The 17,339-nt window shown below is 32.8% G+C and overlaps 1 protein-coding gene across 1 annotated transcript in view; it reads right to left on the bottom strand.

Annotated features, from left to right (window-relative positions):
* LOC139523564 (uncharacterized) overlaps positions 1–17,339 on the bottom strand; it is a 97,569-nt gene that overhangs the window by 43,511 nt on the left and 36,719 nt on the right. Inside the window, exons 27-45 of the mRNA XM_071317682.1 lie at positions 17,148–17,262; positions 16,422–16,687; positions 15,981–16,095; positions 15,218–15,525; positions 14,693–14,807; positions 13,410–13,558; positions 11,898–12,012; positions 11,164–11,396; positions 10,651–10,765; positions 8,707–8,927; positions 7,878–8,065; positions 6,464–6,656; positions 5,810–5,927; positions 4,834–5,066; positions 4,056–4,170; positions 3,053–3,405; positions 2,503–2,617; positions 1,126–1,340; positions 348–462 (exon numbers count right to left, since the gene is read on the bottom strand). Coding sequence (XP_071173783.1) covers positions 348–462; positions 1,126–1,340; positions 2,503–2,617; positions 3,053–3,405; positions 4,056–4,170; positions 4,834–5,066; positions 5,810–5,927; positions 6,464–6,656; positions 7,878–8,065; positions 8,707–8,927; positions 10,651–10,765; positions 11,164–11,396; positions 11,898–12,012; positions 13,410–13,558; positions 14,693–14,807; positions 15,218–15,525; positions 15,981–16,095; positions 16,422–16,687; positions 17,148–17,262 — 3,397 coding nt within the window. The remainder of the gene's footprint in view (positions 1–347; positions 463–1,125; positions 1,341–2,502; positions 2,618–3,052; positions 3,406–4,055; positions 4,171–4,833; positions 5,067–5,809; positions 5,928–6,463; positions 6,657–7,877; positions 8,066–8,706; positions 8,928–10,650; positions 10,766–11,163; positions 11,397–11,897; positions 12,013–13,409; positions 13,559–14,692; positions 14,808–15,217; positions 15,526–15,980; positions 16,096–16,421; positions 16,688–17,147; positions 17,263–17,339) is intronic.

The raw sequence follows: 17,339 nt of genomic DNA, 5'->3' as shown, positions 1-17,339 counted from the left end.
AACTCTTTAAACATTACTTAAGGGGGCTGGCGGGTATAAATCAATTTTATTTTTTTTTAAATATAGGATTTCGCTATAGTTGTTTATAAATGAACTTTCATATACTTTAAGAAAAAGAAAATACAAAAAATGTTGAGCCAGGAATGAATGCCAAAAAGCCTGATGAACTTATTATTACACCTAGTCTTACTGGCTAAATAGAGGAAGAAGAGGTTAAGCCTGCTGAGGATCAAATGCACAATGAACTGACTATTCCAGACTCGTTAAAAATTTTAAGAATTATTTCTCCTAGTTAAAGCCTTGAGAAATTTACAGCAAGCCATTAGTTTTTATGAAAATATGCCTACCTTTGAGAGCAACTGTATGCACCTGTTTTTTGATTGACACACACACATTTCATGTCACAGCCATCATACCATGCTTGTCCTTGTGTGTATGTTTTACCCTTGTATACACACACTTCTACAAAAGTTATAAAAAGGAAAATTTCAAACATGACAATGCTATAAGACACAAATACGAAGAGATGTGCTGTATTTACCTGGGAATAACTAATTTTTGGGAAGTACCACCTTTTTTGATGGGGGGAAAATGGTATTTTCATGGAAAATTTAATTTGTTGTTTTGCAAACGTTTGTATGTGTTACAGACATTTTATCGATTTAGGCATTTTGTAAAAGGACTGAATTTTCAGGCAATTAACAAATTGTCTAACATTGACAGGCATTATATGAAATGACTAAATATAACTGGACATTTTGTAAAATGATAGGAATTTTTTAACAAAATTCAAAAATTGCCATTTCAATTTCGGGTAGTTTGTAGGAAAGTTGTATCATTAAGATATGACCAACTGTAGTTAGCCAGTGCCTTTCTTTTGTGTGTACAAAACACTGATCTTTTATAATATATACTGAGTAAAAAAAGTTAAGCAAAACATAATTACTTTTAAAAATCTTCAAAATAGACTTTACTTCTAAACATAAACCATAAAAAGTAATGATTACCCCACCAAATATGTTCAAAAAGGTGCTTTCACAACTTTTGAAATTTTTAGTGATTAAAATGTTTTTTAGTAAACTTTTTTACTCAGTATATTTGGTAGTTATGTATGATATATCATACCTTTAGGATTTGGCAGGAATGGATTAGTCTGTGGTGTTGGATTTACTCCTGGTGTTGGAGTTACTCCCCCTGTTGGTGTAGGACCAGAGTTGACACCAGTCGTTGGAACATAAATTGGCGCAGGTGTTCTTGGACAATCTGGTACCTGACAACATGGATCGTTCTGGTCAGTTACCATGCTGCAGCCAGCTGGTAGTTGTGGGAATTTTGGACATCTGAAAGTATAAATGGTCGTTCAGTGTATTTTCAATTGTGTTACTACGTATTTTCATTGAGTTTAGCCATTCCAATTGATATTCAGTAGTTCATTAGTTGTTGTTTTTTTATGTGGTTCATAAGTGTTCTTTGTTTCTTGTTTTTTTTTATATAGATTAGACAGTTGGTTTTCCTGTTTGAATGGTTTTACACTAATAACTTTTTGGGGCCCTTTGTAGCTTGCTGTTTGGTGTGAGCCAAGGCTCTGTGTTGAAGACTGTACCTTTACCTATAATGGTTTACTTTTATAAATTTTGACTTGGATGGAGAGTTGTTTCATTGACAGTCATACCACATCTTCCTATATCTATTGTTAAAATACTTCCTTGTGTCCAAAATGTACTGGGGGTTCAGGGTTAGGGGTTCATTTTGGGGTTCCACTTGAGAACAAAGGTTATATCAAAGACTTCTATAGTTAAGACTCATTGCAAATTTAGGAACACATACATACAGATATATAGACAAAATATCAGAATATGAGTTCTTATTATCGGAATTCTCAAGGAGTCACATTATTTGCATTTAAAAATAACCTCAAATAATTTCAGAACTCACAGTTCATCAATAATTCTGCTGCAAGTCAACCACAACTTAAACATAACATTTATCAGCAATACCTTTGAGTACACTGTTAAACATTAGACATTACCTTTGAGTACATTGGTAAACATGAGTCATTACCTTTGAGTAAAAAATAAACATTAGTCATTACCTTTGAGTAAGTGATAAACATTAGTCATTACCTTTGAGTACACTGTTAAACATTAGACATTACCTTTGAGTACATTGGTAAACATGAGTCATTACCTTTGAGTAAGTGATAAACATTAGTCATTACCTTTGAGTACACTGTTAAACATGAGTCATTACCTTTGAGTAAGTGATAAACATTAGTCATTACCTTTGAGTAAGTGATAAACATTAGTCATTACCTTTGAGTAAGTGATAAACATTAGTCATTACCTTTGAGTAAGTGATAAATATTAGTCATTACCTTTGAGTACATTGGTAAACATGAGTCATTACATTTGAGTACAATGGTAAACATGAGTCATTACCTTTGAGTACATTGGAAAACATTAGTCATTACCTTTGAGTGCAATGGTAAACATAAGTCATTACCTTTGAGTACATTGGTAAACACCAGACATTCCATCAACACAAACACAGTTGTAATCACAACCATCTCTCCATTTCTGGCCAGTGGAATACCGCACTCCTTTGTATTCACAGTATTCTGCAAAAAAATAATTTACACATACAATTACATACTCATCCGTTAGGTTCAACACAAAAACATGTAACCATTATAATATGTATAAGTCCACAAAAACATATTAAAACCATAATTTGAAAGTACAAACAAAAACATGAAACCATAATATTTAAGTCCACAGAAGCATGAAACCATGATATATCAGTCCACAAAAAACATGAAACCATGATATATCAGGCAACAAAAAACATGAAACCATGATATATCAGTCCACAAAAAACATAAAACCATGATTTTTTTAGTCAAAGGTATAAACTGTGAATACTTTCATTAGTCCTGGTTTTCACAGATCGCTTGGCAAGCCTCACGTTTTAAATTTGAAAATACAACAGTCTTGAGTGGATAAATATCTTATCACACTCGATGTAGTGATAGAATCTATATTTATATACTCACTAGATGGTGCTGGTGTATATTGGCTGTATGGATTTGGTGTTGGTCTACCACCTTGGATGACACCGCCTGGTAATGTTGGTACTGGGTATCTTGAAGTTGTTGGGTTTGGTGACAAAGTTGGTGTTCCTGTATATGGAGTTGGTTGTAGTGTTGGGGGACCATGGTAGGGTGTTGGTTCAGGTGTGGGAGGACCATGGTAAGGTGTTGGGCTAGGAGCCAGAGTTGGAGCTCCTGTATAAGGAGTTGGTTGTGGTGTTGGTGCAGCAGTTGGGCAGACTGGAATCTGACAGCAGACATCGTTTGGATCAGTTGTTTTAGAACAGCCTTGGGGAAGGTTGGGGAAAGTTGGACATCTGAAAATTGTCAAATAATGTATACAAAGGGGGGATTATACATTCTATTCCAGTATCAAGTCCTTGTCCAAGACAAAATTCTAAGAATTGTTCATTTTAGGGTATTGCATTATTATTCATTAGACACAAATCTCAAAAACAAATTTGACTTGCATTCTTTAAACAACTGACATTAGTTTCATTGAATATCATAGTTAATATCATTCTTATCACATTAAATGTTTACAGGCATTAAAGATTTCTAACTGGTAACATTTATTGAAAAATTACTATCAAAAATAAAGTTGTTAAAACAATACTATAGGTCCTTAATCCAAATTTGTTTTTTTACACATTTCTGTGATTTCATATTGTATTTTAAAAACCTTATCACTGAAAGGGAACACATCCAACACTTTTGTTAAACAAGTCTTATCATCTGAGTTTTCTACTGTGCATTTAAAAAAAACATGTAATTCTACATAAATTTAACTATTAAAATGAAACTACAAAATCATATGAAACTTTTAGAATTTTGATCCATGTTAGTTAGGTGCTTTATTTTCTCATTTCCTCATAACAATTTGTTGACTTTAAAAAAAAAATACTGTATCCCTTAAAAGATGTAATATTTCTTAAAACAAAAAAAGCTTTTCTAATATATCAAGTACCTGTCAAAACATGTGTAATAATTGTTAGTAGCATCATCACATCGACATCTCTTCTCACATCCTTGGTCCCAGGTCTGTCCCTGTTTGTATGGAACACCGTAGTAGACACAGAAAGCTGAAAATTAAATTGTCAGTAAAGTTTGTTATAGATACATGAAAAATGTCTCCAATATTTTCATGTGAGAGTTAAAAAGGATGATAACTCTATCTTAATCACAATGATCACCAGAGCATTACGGTGAATTCATTAATATTCATGGGATACCATTTTTTGTAAATTGGTGAATGAAGGATAGTCACAACTTTAAAAGTTCACTGAAGTCCAAATTTTCCTCAATCAATGAAATTTGATATCCACAAAAAAATAAATGAATCCACAGTGTATGACTGCAACGTGTCAACACAGAGGAATTGAAAAAATAGTTTGGACATGGTTATGCAAAAATTTTGTAAAATCTTTGAAATTGATTTGATTTTGATTTGCTGTGTTTTAACGCCACTTTTAAGCACTGTTTTGGGGCTATTTTGTGGCAGCCAGTTTTAATAAGTGTAGGAAGCTGGAGTTCCTGGAGAAAACCACTGACTTTCGATAGGAAAACTAGTCAATTAAGATTGGAGTCAAGTGCACTATCACCAGCAGGGTTCAAACTCATAACCTCAGTGTTGACTGGCTAGTGATTACAGTAGTTACTACTTACACCACTCATGCAGCAATCAAGGCTTTTTTGAAATTGAAAATATTTGCCAAGAGACTTACAGATTAACATTTAGTATTTACCTGGTGGTGTTGGTGCAGGTGTAAAGGTTATTTTTTGTCCAGGATATTTTGTTGTATATGGTTGAGGTGTTGTCTTTGGTTCTAATGGATTGTATGTTGGTACTAAGGTTGGTGGGACGAAGGGTACAGATGGTGACGTCTTCTGGCCACACACAACAGTTTTACAACAGAAATCACTAGGATCTTGTGTCAGGGAACAGGTTGGTGGTAAAGCAGCTGGGAAAGATGGACATCTGAAACAAAAATTATGACCAATTTCAAATACGAAAAAATAGGCATTGGTGACAAAAAGCTCAATAAGTGTGTACATTTCCAGTAAAAACACAAAAACTCACTCTTAAAATCACCTTTATATGTATAGAATATGGCTGAGATTTTAGGATTGCTATAAAGGCTTAATTCAATGCTTCACAGAGCATTGTACTCTTCTTTCATATCCAAACGAGAAAATGCTGTTCACAGAACACAATGCCCATCTACACTATCACATATCCATGTTTATTAAAATTAGGGTCAAAACTTCAATATGATAAGAGACAGATGTCCAAAATTGCTCTACTGGAAATCAGTTAAGTGTGACCAGTAGAAGCTTTAATAACACAGTTGACAATCATTTTTTTATCATTAATGGTGTAACATAGCGGGTAGCCGGGTAAATCATTATAATTATAAAATTTATAATTGGCTATGATGGCCAATAATTTCATACTAATGCCTAATATATAACTCTGGTAGATAGTTGTCTCATTTGCAATCATACCACATCTCCATATTTTTATGTCAGATGCTGTTTATAAGTGACTACTTGGATTAAATTTTAATTTCTTAAATGGTCCTTTCATTAAAAGAAGTTCTTATATAATATTCATATTGACACCACTAGTTGAAAAAGACAGTTTACAGGTTAAGCATGAAGGTCTTTGAAGATATGATTCCAATGCTTATTTCCTAATTAATTTTCACTCTGTTTACATACCTTTCTTTGCAAGAGTAAAAACCAGTCGTTCCATTTTCACATACACAGTTATATTTACAGCCATCTTGCCATTGTTGTCCTGTCTTGTACTGAACACCATTGTATACACAATATAGATCTGAAATATATATGGGATTCTGTACTTCATTCATAAATTATATATTTGCTTGTTTGTAAGTGAAACTGAAGTTGAACTGCAAACAAAAAAAACGTTAAGTCATTGTATCAGTAAAATACATAATAAATATTACTATTTTTATCATAAAAAATATTTTATAAAATTTTCTTAAAATTACAGAAGGATTTGACAAACTTATTGATAGCTGAAAAAACTTAAATCTTTGACTGCATCTTTATGTAAACTGCAAAAAAGTAACACAGTTTCTATAAGAGTTTCTATAAGAGTTTTATAAAATTGCCAGGTTTGGCAAAATCATTTAGTTTGAAAGTTCTAACCAAAGACTGAACAGTAATGTTGACTACGCAGACGACAGATGGAATGTAGAATAACTATCTTTCTTTTCAGGACTTTTGACGCAGACATAACAAAATTTTATTCATCACCTTTTCATATTTATTGCTATGGAACATTCTTTTGGAGGCTGCTGGGACTTTTCAAAACATCAACAACCAATCAATGAATTTTCTACTTACTTGGCTTTGGTTTAGTAGTAGGAATAGGATTTAATGGTGGTGACACAGTTGGTCCAGTTCCTGGTGTTGGTCTCCTTGTTGTTGGTTGTGGAGTAACAGTACCAAAGCCTGTCACTTTACCTGTTGGTCCAGTGAAATATATTGGTGATCCAGAGGGTCCAACTGTTTGGACCTGAGGTATGCATGAAGGAATCTAAAGCAAAAAAAAAGTAAAAATTAAATAAAATGATATACAAAAATCCATCAAATACACTGTTTCTTTAAAGTGGATGACTCATTTGATTTATATTAATTTTCCAAAGGTGAAGATATGATATCACCTCTAGGGGGGGGGGGGGGGGGGCACATGTGTTTTATATACTGTTGGTGTTATCAGTTTGTTTTCGACTTTGGATGTCCCTTTGGTATCTTTTGCCTCTAGTCTAATGGTGTGTGGTAAGGATGAGCCACTTGAAAAGTTCACTATTTCCAGTTTCCTAGTATATGATAAGGTCGAGAAATTAATAAAAAATATAACACAGGTTGTTGTCAATTAAATCCAAAGTATATGACCCAATCAAATGTCACAAATGCCATTTTAAAACCTCAATCATAAATGCATCAGATATTTGTCAAATCTATTTTCCTTTCCACGAAATAAATCAATCAAGATAGCTATATGTATATCTTTTGACAGGGTATACATATTTGTTATAAAAAATATATGACAAGGGCAGGATTGGAAACCTCAGCTGTTTAACCCTACCACAAAAGAATTGAAGTAGCTGCCCATTTAGTAGAATAACATTTATAATTTATGCTAAATCTGATAAAACAAGAATGTGTCCCAAGTACACGGATGCCTCACTCGCATTATCATTTCTATGTTTAGTGGACCGTGAAATTGGGGTTAAAACTCTAATTTGGCATTGAAATTAGAAAGATCATATCATAGGGAACATGTGTACTAAGTTTCAAGTGGATTGGACGTCAACTTCATCAAAAACTACCTTGACCAAAAACTTTTACCTGAAGCGGGACGAACGGACGGACGAACAGACGAACAAACTGAGGGACGAACGAAGGACCCACAGACCAGAAAACATAATTCCCGTCTACTATCATAGGTGGGGCATAAAAATAATTTTTAAAAGCAAACTTTTTACACATTTCAGATAAACAATGAATTGTAACAAAACAATTCTATTTTGATTCTACGCAGAGTTGTTTTAAAATGTAAGATGTCCCACATCACAAATACTTAATAGACTTCCATGTGATCATAATATAGAACAACAATAAGAGAACTGTTCCAATATTTCATCCTTTTTCAAGTGCATGTAGGGATTATATGTCCCACATGAATTTTAATTTTAATACATCATATCCCTTCTATTCCTTTAAATGTGAGCTAAGCTTCTGTAGTATGTCATACCTGACAACAGACTGGATCTTTAGGATCTGGTACCATTGTACATCCTGCAGCAATAGTATCATAAGTTGTACATCTCTGACGACATCGTATATAACCTGTCATACCATTCTCACAAATACACACTTTGTCACAGCCATCGTACCATTGTTGTCCTTGTGTGTATGGCACACCCTTGTATACACATATATCTGCAAATTCAAAACTAATGCATTATTTTTTTTTAAGAATTTTGAGATATATTTCCTTTCAAATCTTTGTATTCAAATATTGCATTATCATGATTATTAAGACCAAAACATTTTCTTTCATTGATTATTTAATTTGACAGTCTTTGGGGGTTTTTTTTGTTTTCTTAATAAAGAAGCATTTTATTAACTTTACAAAAGCAATCTTTCTGAGTCATTTTCAATTATCTTATTATTTCACACTGACTGTATAGAAAAATATTCAGTCTATATAAAAGTACAATATTTTCTTTTTGGAGCTAGAAACTCACAAGAATAAATTTTTTGAATAAACATTGAAAAGTAACTCTTTTGGGAATACATGTACATATAGTCACTTTGTTGGAGAGACAGAGTATGTGAAAAGAATGGGTTGTTTCCATAGAGACTATCTGCTCATAGGGGAGACAACTCTTTGGAATAAACAAGGGCAAATAACTCTTTCTCTTGAAAACTTAAATATGGAGATGAGTATTGTGAAGAAAACAGTAGGTTTGGTGTTTTTTTTTTTTTTTATTAAGCTACCTTCTCAGAAGAAAGAAAACTCTTGCAAATAAACAAGGGCATGTAACCTTTTCAGACAAATATGTAAATATAATACTTACTTTGCTGTGGGGATGGGGTAGGTGAAAAGAGTGGTGGGTTTGGTGTTGGTGATTGTGATGGGTTGACCCCAGGAGATACTGTTGGCATTGTTGTTCCTGGTCTGGGTGACATGCTTGGCTGAGCTGTTGGATTACACTGTACTACTTTACAACAAGGATTACGTGGATCAGCGACCAAATTACAGTAAGATGGTCTGGGAAAGTTAGAGTAGTCTTGACATCTGAAAGCAATAAAAGAAATCCATACAATATATTAACCTACTGGGATATTTCGACTAATTGTACTAATATAGGGTAGAAAAAGTAAAACATAGGAATGATATTTTGCAGGTTAATTGCCATATCTACATATTGAAAACAAGTGAAAGTGTGAGCTACCATTTACTGATGATAGCATCGCCCAAACATTGGTCAGTAAACAGGAATTTATTAAGTGATGAATCTGAAAACGCATCACACAGCATAGCTGACTTTTATAAACACTGAAACCAAATTTCAGAAACCCTTGTAATGCAGTTGCTGAGAAAAATGTGAAGAAAAAATTTCAACTTGGATGTCATGTGTCAAATAATGTGAGGATTCAGTAAACAAGGAGTTGTTGAGTGATGAATCTGAAAACACATCACACAGTATTGCTGATTTATATAAACCCTGAACCAAATTTCAGAAATCCTCATAATGTTGTTCCTGAGATTAATGCTGTGAAAAATATTCATTGGAACGAACAGACGGACAGACAGACAAATAGACAAAGTCCATCATGCAAGTAAACTAAGATTCAAAATGACACATACAAAGTATATCATGCAGTTCATTTCAGGAGTGATAACTAATGGATACTAATACAATGTACAATTTTTTAGAAAATTTATTTTCACTTATTCCTAGGTACATACAGGAATAAAAGGGTAAATTTCTTGTGATAATCTATAGTACATACATGAGAATCATGAACTTAGACTAAATGAAGTACTTTGTCAATGATAAGTTGTCTAATACTGTGCATGTATTTATTTTTGTGGGTATCGATTTTTTTGTGCATTGACGAAAGATTGCATTTTTGTTGATATTTGATGTCATGGTTTTCCAATCTCTGTATACAAAGCTTATAGAAAATTTACAGCTTGTTGATAATTTAAATTCATGGTTAACCAGTTCCAATGAAATCAATGAACATAGGTATCCAACGAATATTAATGAATCCACAGGATTATTATATTTAAAATTAACCCTCAAATATCCTCTACCCATCTGATGCATTGGTTTAATTTAATCAGTTATTTATTCCTTATTGTCATAAAATTATTTAAAATAATTATCATAATTAAAATTTAAATACTTCAATGAGGAAAAACATGTACAATCTCAAACAATGAACACAACAGTATTGAAGTTCTCTTTCATAATACATCTAGCATATGAAATTGTCAACATACAAAAAGGAGGAAACACACAGTTATAATCAAAGTGCTTGTTAGCACTGAAAGGTAAAGATTCCGTTAATTTATAATTGGGAAGTAAAATTCAATATTGCATTGTAAATAAAGCATTGTTTGTAGTTAATTAACTAAAATTCTGGACAATGGGAGATAATCAAAATTTTAAATAAGTCTCTACTAATGACATCATTTATATTTTTAGAACAGATGTTAAATTCCTGCACCTTGCAAAAGTTATGCATTTTTTTGGTCAGGTGTAACTTTGTTTTGTGACTTGGATATCTGAGCATATATTACATTGATAAATTTCTAGAAATGTTGACATGTATAGGATGTATAGAATGTTATGATCAATGCACTATATTTTGTGTATCAAAAAGGTAGCGATCAACCTTGGAAGATTTAGATCTCAAGTCAGTAACATAGTTTTGATTGCATTTCATGCAATCTTTACCCAAAAATGAATAAAAGATATATGTTTACACAATAATCTATAAATACATACTTGCTCTGACAGCGATATCTTCCTGTCTTTTGATCGAGACATTCACACTCCAGTGAACATCCATCGTCCCATTTCTGTCCCTGTGTATGAGCTACTCCCTTGTACATACAATTATCTAGCAAAATATAAACAATGGTAAGTTTAAGACATAAAACCTGAAATTATAATCTTCCAACTTATTCCACAGAATGGCAAATTCATGATTTTAACAAATTCAAAAAATAATAGATTGATAAACATGTGAAAAAAATGTTTCATTAGAATTTGATGATTATCAGCTGTACACAAATCAAATCTAGAGAATTGGAATTTTATTAAACTCTCAATGAAAGTAGCAAGCATTATGAGCACATTATTTTTTTCAATGATCTGAAAAATGTCAGGGATATGTCCATTTAATTTGATACTGTCCTTTTTTTTTTACATTTCCAAGTTTTGTCTGTTAGATTGGATTATTGAAGTATTAATGAAGTGGGATAATATTTATTGTTTCCATATCTTACTGTATCCTACCTGAGTATCCTGTTCTGACTGGAGTTGGTAATGTAAAGGTATATGGTGTTGGTGGTTGTGTCGGTTGTGGTGATTGTGTTGGTTGGTTTGGAAACAATGTTGGAGCTACAGTTGGAACATATGTTGGTGGTGGTGTCATGACCTCTGGTGTACAAATTGGTTTCTTACAACAAACATCATTGGGATCTGTTGTTAGACTGCATCCTTGTGGTAACTGGGGCCATTGTGGACATCTAAAATTATAGTGTATAATTAGTTTGATGTACATATTCAATATGAACAAGAATGCACAATTGTTAACCTCCCCCATCCCCCTCTTTTCAAAGCAAAGTATCAGAAAACATAACTTCTGCTTTGTTAGCAAAATTTGACTTTTTCACTTTTTCATCTGTGTCTTCAAACAGAAAGTTAAACATGACATTATTGATGAAATTTGTCATTGAAATATAAAACTGATACTGTGGATTCATTTGTTTTTTTGAGTAAACCAGTTTTCATGGACTTTGGAAAAATGATATTTTTATGAATACTTGATTTCGTAGTTTAACAAAAGTCAACATTTAAGCACACAGATAATATTTATGTTGTTGAACATTTAAATTCCTGGTTGACCTGTACCAAGGAAATACATGAAAATTGGTATCCCACAAATAATAATGAATCCATAGATAGCATTTTTATGTAAATATGACTTTTTACCTGATATTACCAATTTGAAAATGGTTAATTCTTACCTGTCGTCACATCTGTAGAAGCCTGTTTTGGAGTTTTCACAAATACAACGAAGATCACAGCCATCATTCCATGTCTGACCTTGCTTAAACTGTACTCCATTGTATAGACAGTATGCTGCAATGAAATATATATATATCTAAGGATATTTTTTTCCTACAAACAAAAAAACAAAATGCCTTACTGTCATTATTAGGGTCTCGGTGCCGGAGTGGTCTTATTAATTATACGACTAGCCTGTCAACAATGAGGTGGTGAGCTAGAACCTGGCAGGTATGCTTGACTCAAATCTTGACTATAATTGCCAGCTTTCCTGCCAAAGGTTCTGGTTCTCTCCTGGAATTCTGACTTCCTAAACCAAATAACAACTGTCTGCCACAGGTTCTGGTTCTCTCCTGGAATTCTGACTTCCTAAACCAAATAACAACTGGCTGCCACAGGTTCTGGTTCTCTCCTGGAATTCTGACTTCCTAAACCAAATAACAACTGGCTGCCACAGGTTCTGGTTCTCTCCTGGAATTCTGACTTCCTAAACCAAATAACAACTGACTGCCAAAGGTTCTGGTTCTCTCCTGGAATTCTGACTTCCTAAACCAAATAACAACTGGCTGCCACAGGTTCTGGTTCTCTCCTGGAATTCTGACTTCCTAAACCAAATAACAACTGGCTGTCAAAGGTCCTGGTTCTCTCCTGGAATTCTGACTTCCTAAACCAAATAACAACTGGCTGCCAAAGGTTCTGGTTCTCTCCTGGAATTCTGACTTCCTAAACCAAATAACAACTGTCTGCCACAGGTTCTGGTTCTCTCCTGGAATTCTGACTTCCTAAACCAAATAACAACTGGCTGCCACAGGTTCTGGTTCTCTCCTGGAATTCTGACTTCCTAAACCAAATAACAACTGGCTGCCACAGGTTCTGGTTCTCTCCTGGAATTCTGACTTCCTAAACCAAATAACAACTGGCTGTCAAAGGTCCTGGTTCTCTCCTGGAATTCTGACTTCCTAAACCAAATAACAAATGGCTGCCAAAGGTTCTGGTTCTCTCCTGGAATTCTGACTTCCTAAACCAAATAACAACTGGCTGCCACAGGTTCTGGTTCTCTCCTGGAATTCTGACTTCCTAAACCAAATAACAACTGACTGCCAAAGGTTCTGGTTCTCTCCTGGAATTCTGACTTCCTAAACCAAATAACAACTGACTGCCACAAAATAGTCAACAGTATTGAAAGTGGCATAAATCACTATAAAGCAATCAACCAATCTTAACTTCCATCATCAAATATTGGTTGTTTATCAAGTTTTACAGTATTTCATCAATCAATGATATTACCAAAAGTGTGCCTTATATTTTGCAAGGTTTCCAACACTCAATTTAGGGGAAAACATGAAAATATGGCCTATATATTGAAAGATTACAAATGACAATTGATGGGCTGTCCTTAATTTAAGCAGCAGTTGGTAACACAATGGATCAATATCAATATTTTAAATTTATGACCAGTGGTTTGTACTTACTTGCTGGTAGAACAGTCTGTGGTTTTGGTGGAGTTAAGGTAAATGGATTTGGAGTTGGTGTAGGTGGACAATATGGTTTCTGACAACAGGGATTTGAAACATCCATAACCAGACGACATCCAGGTGACAAATTAGTGTAGGCTGGACATCTGTAACAAAACAAAATTAAAAACTATTTTCATATCAATGGGAACAGCTTTTCCAATATGTAAACAAAATTATGGTGAAAAAAGTAATACATTTAAAATATTGCATGTAACTTACTGCCTTGAAAAAAAGAACACTAATTAGACAAATTTTGTTAATTAATCTTAATTTTGTATATACAAATAATCCTGTTAAGTGCCAATAATAAAATCAAATTTAAATTCTTTATTATCACAGAATAAAAGGAAGTCATTGGAGTGATTAATGTTAGAATTTGCCATTTCAGAATCAATAGAACTATGGGTAAATTTATAGTGTGTATCCCAAATTGTAAATAACATCATGTCATTGGTTGAATATCATTTGGTAATTTCAGGATATTAACCAATCACAACCTTTTGGTATGCATGTTTGAAAAAAAAGTTACCCAGAATGCTTTAGATTCTTAAAAGGCAATTTGCCTGAAAGTCTTTACAACATAATAGTAATTTTTTTTTTTACTTCAATGTAAATTTTCAAATTAAACAGAAAATGATTTCATAATGACATATTGTTGTCACTTGTTTATTGTTGAAGATGTATGCTGCCGTCTACATGTCTTTTGATTATTTTTGTTGTTTGGTTGCTTTCTCATTGACATATACTCTACACCTACATTTATTCACAGAATTTTTAATTTGAATAAGAAAAAGAGATGTTGAGTATAAGAATTAATTAGTCAGCAACACAACTACACATGTTCATTAAAAAAGACATCTAAGGGATCATAGATTTATTCTTACGAGGAAGCTCCGAGCATGCTTGGAGGATGCTTTTGAGCTTTTTAAGTAGGCTATTCTCAGCAGTTTATGAGACAATAATTATCATGACCCATTAAAACGTCAGTCAAATCTTCAGCACTTCTATTAAAAGGAAAGTAAAGCATTGTAGAGGAAGCTCAATTAACACCTGTGTAAACATCTGGTCTATTCAAATACATCTTGCATGAAATTTTACAAAACTAAAATAGATAAGAAATTCTTCAATAGTAATGTGTATATACTGTCACCATGGTAATATTTTTTGAATAATTGACAGGTGTTATCACCACATGGAAAGCTGCAAATCCCTAAATGTTTCAAATATAATGAAATTACTTTTCTGTACATCTGTAGTTTCCTTGATCATCTAGGCAGACACAATCATACTGACAGCCATCTTGCCATTTCTGTCCTGGATTGTAGGATTTACCCTTGTATACACAGGTATTGCCTAAAAATCAACAATACACAAACTTAATTAATATAAAAATGTTTTTGAAAAATATCAATTCTCCAAGCATAAATGTAGGTTATTATGGCGTGATTTTCAAAAAAATCTTTTTAGATTAAGAGAGTTTGGATGTTTTTAGATTACGAGAGTTTGGATGTTTTTAGATTATGAGAGTTTAGATGTTTTCATTTCTGTATTCTGTAATTTTTCAGCCTTTTTTTCAAATCTTCCTTTACCCCAATAATCTCTATTCTTTATATTTAAGCACCTCATTATTCTCTTTTCTTTTTCTTGGCACATTTTTCTCTATTCTGGAACCCCATAAGAACCCCCAGAGTATGGTTTGGTACCATTGGCTATGTTTATGCATGGTATAAGTAGGATTCTTCATGCATTGATATAATACTTACGTTGATATATTGGTTTCTGGGAAGGTGTTGGGTCTGTCATCCTCTCTGTTGATGGAGTTTGTAGCGTAGGTATTTGGTAAGGAGTAAATACTGGTACAGGTGTGATCTTTACATCTGGTGTTGGATTAGGTCTGGGTGATGGGGTCACAGTTCCAAGACCACCATCAATTACCCTGGTTGGAATTGTCTGGTATTGGGGTGTGGTCTGATCTGGTCTTGGGGTACATACTGGTACTTTACAACATAGTGGGTCCTTTGGATCAGGCTGCATAGAACAGCTCGAGTCAGACTGCATATATTGGGGACATCTAGAATAAATATTGTATACAATTTTACAACTTTATAAGACTAGTTCATAAAAAGGAGGAGGGAAAGTCTAACACTGTTTCCTATTTCAAAGAGTAATACACATACCATATAAAAATGATGCTTTAATGAATTTACAAAAAAAACTTAACCATACACTTTGCATATTAACACTTTTCAACTGAATCTCTTTAATTTTCATTATAAAAATGAATGTAATTATCAAATATTTTTAACATCAATCTGAGTTTATTAGATCCACATTGTATAATTTTGCCATATTGACAATGTTCTTGAAAGCATGAAAATATTACCTAAATCTTAAAAAAAAAAACGTGAAAATATTCCCTAAATCTTAAAAAAAAAAGTTAAGTGTTTTTCATGCATTGCCTTTAGAGAAAAAATTAACAAAACAGAGAAAATCAACTATGATTTTTCATTATTATATGGTTCATACCTATTGTTACATCTATATACTCCAGTTGATCCGTCTTCACATACACATGAGAAATCACATCCATCAAACCATTTCTGACCTTGTGTATAGGGAACACCTTTGTAAACACACACATCTACAAATATATATAAATATTTACAGCAACGTGAGAAGGAATTGTCCATTAGAAATTCATTTTTTAACAGTCTGATATAAAATGTATTGGTCTTTATTTTGTATAACATTACAGAAGATAAAAATAGAACAAATGATAGTGGTTTTTTTTTAAGATGCCTTATAGACAAATACAAAATAATTTAAAATAAATTTTGTGCATGATGAAATAAAATAATAGTGTATTCAAATCCCACCAAAACACACATTTATCTCTAAACTGTGCCATGTCTTTTTGCTAAATAATTCCTATTGATAACAGAAAGAATGAGCTGGAAAGCTACTCACTTGTTGGCTGTGTTGGTATTGGTTGTGGTGTTGGTGTCCCACTTGGTGTTAGTGGAATGGATGGTTTTGGACTTGGTGTTATTGGACCGACATATGGTGTTGGGGTTGGTGTTACTGGGCCAGTGTATGGTTTAGGACTTATTGTGACAACACCAGGAGTTGGAGTTTGAGTTGCTATACTATAACATTCAGGTATCTGACAACATGGTTTCCTTGGATTTTTGACCAGTCTGCAGGTTGTTGGGACATCTGTATAGACTGGGCATCTAAAAAGCAAACCAAATTCATAAAATACAAATGAAACCATTACATGATTATACAATCATATTAAAGGGAGTAACATTTAATCGACTTTTACAGAATTAAAAAAAATTATATAAAGATTTATATAATAATATTGATTTCTAATTAATAATTCAAGCATTAGATTCAACATAACATTTTTATCTTAGTTTTTTCAGTAAATGGAGTCAAAACTTTATAGAACTCCTACCTGTTGAAAATTGAAATTGCAAGTGAATATTTTTGTAAAATGTTCTTCAGTTACACTGGACTTCCTATTAGAATATCTCTAATACTGTTCAATAGGAAATCACACTAGACACTCACATGTAATGGTGCATTAAACATGTTAAAACAAACCATTAAAATCAAAACAGGATATAATTGAAAAATCATCAAAACAATACTTCCTTAGTTTCTGTATGATTAATGCTAAAATCTTACTTTGGAGAACATCTATATTTTCCTTCCATTGCATTGAAACAAACACATTCAAAGTCACATCCATCATCAAATTTTTGACCTTGAGAATACTGACGACCTTTGTATATACAGACACCTACAAAATATTTAATATAATTATGCCATTAATATATAAATTAGATTTTGTCTTTGCTTTATATCAATTTCTGTAAA

This window comes from Mytilus edulis, chromosome 5 (genome assembly GCF_963676685.1).
Source record: "Mytilus edulis chromosome 5, xbMytEdul2.2, whole genome shotgun sequence".
Classification (NCBI taxonomy): Eukaryota; Metazoa; Mollusca; class Bivalvia; order Mytilida; family Mytilidae; genus Mytilus; species Mytilus edulis.
This window is presented reverse-complemented; position numbering and strand designations above follow the sequence as displayed.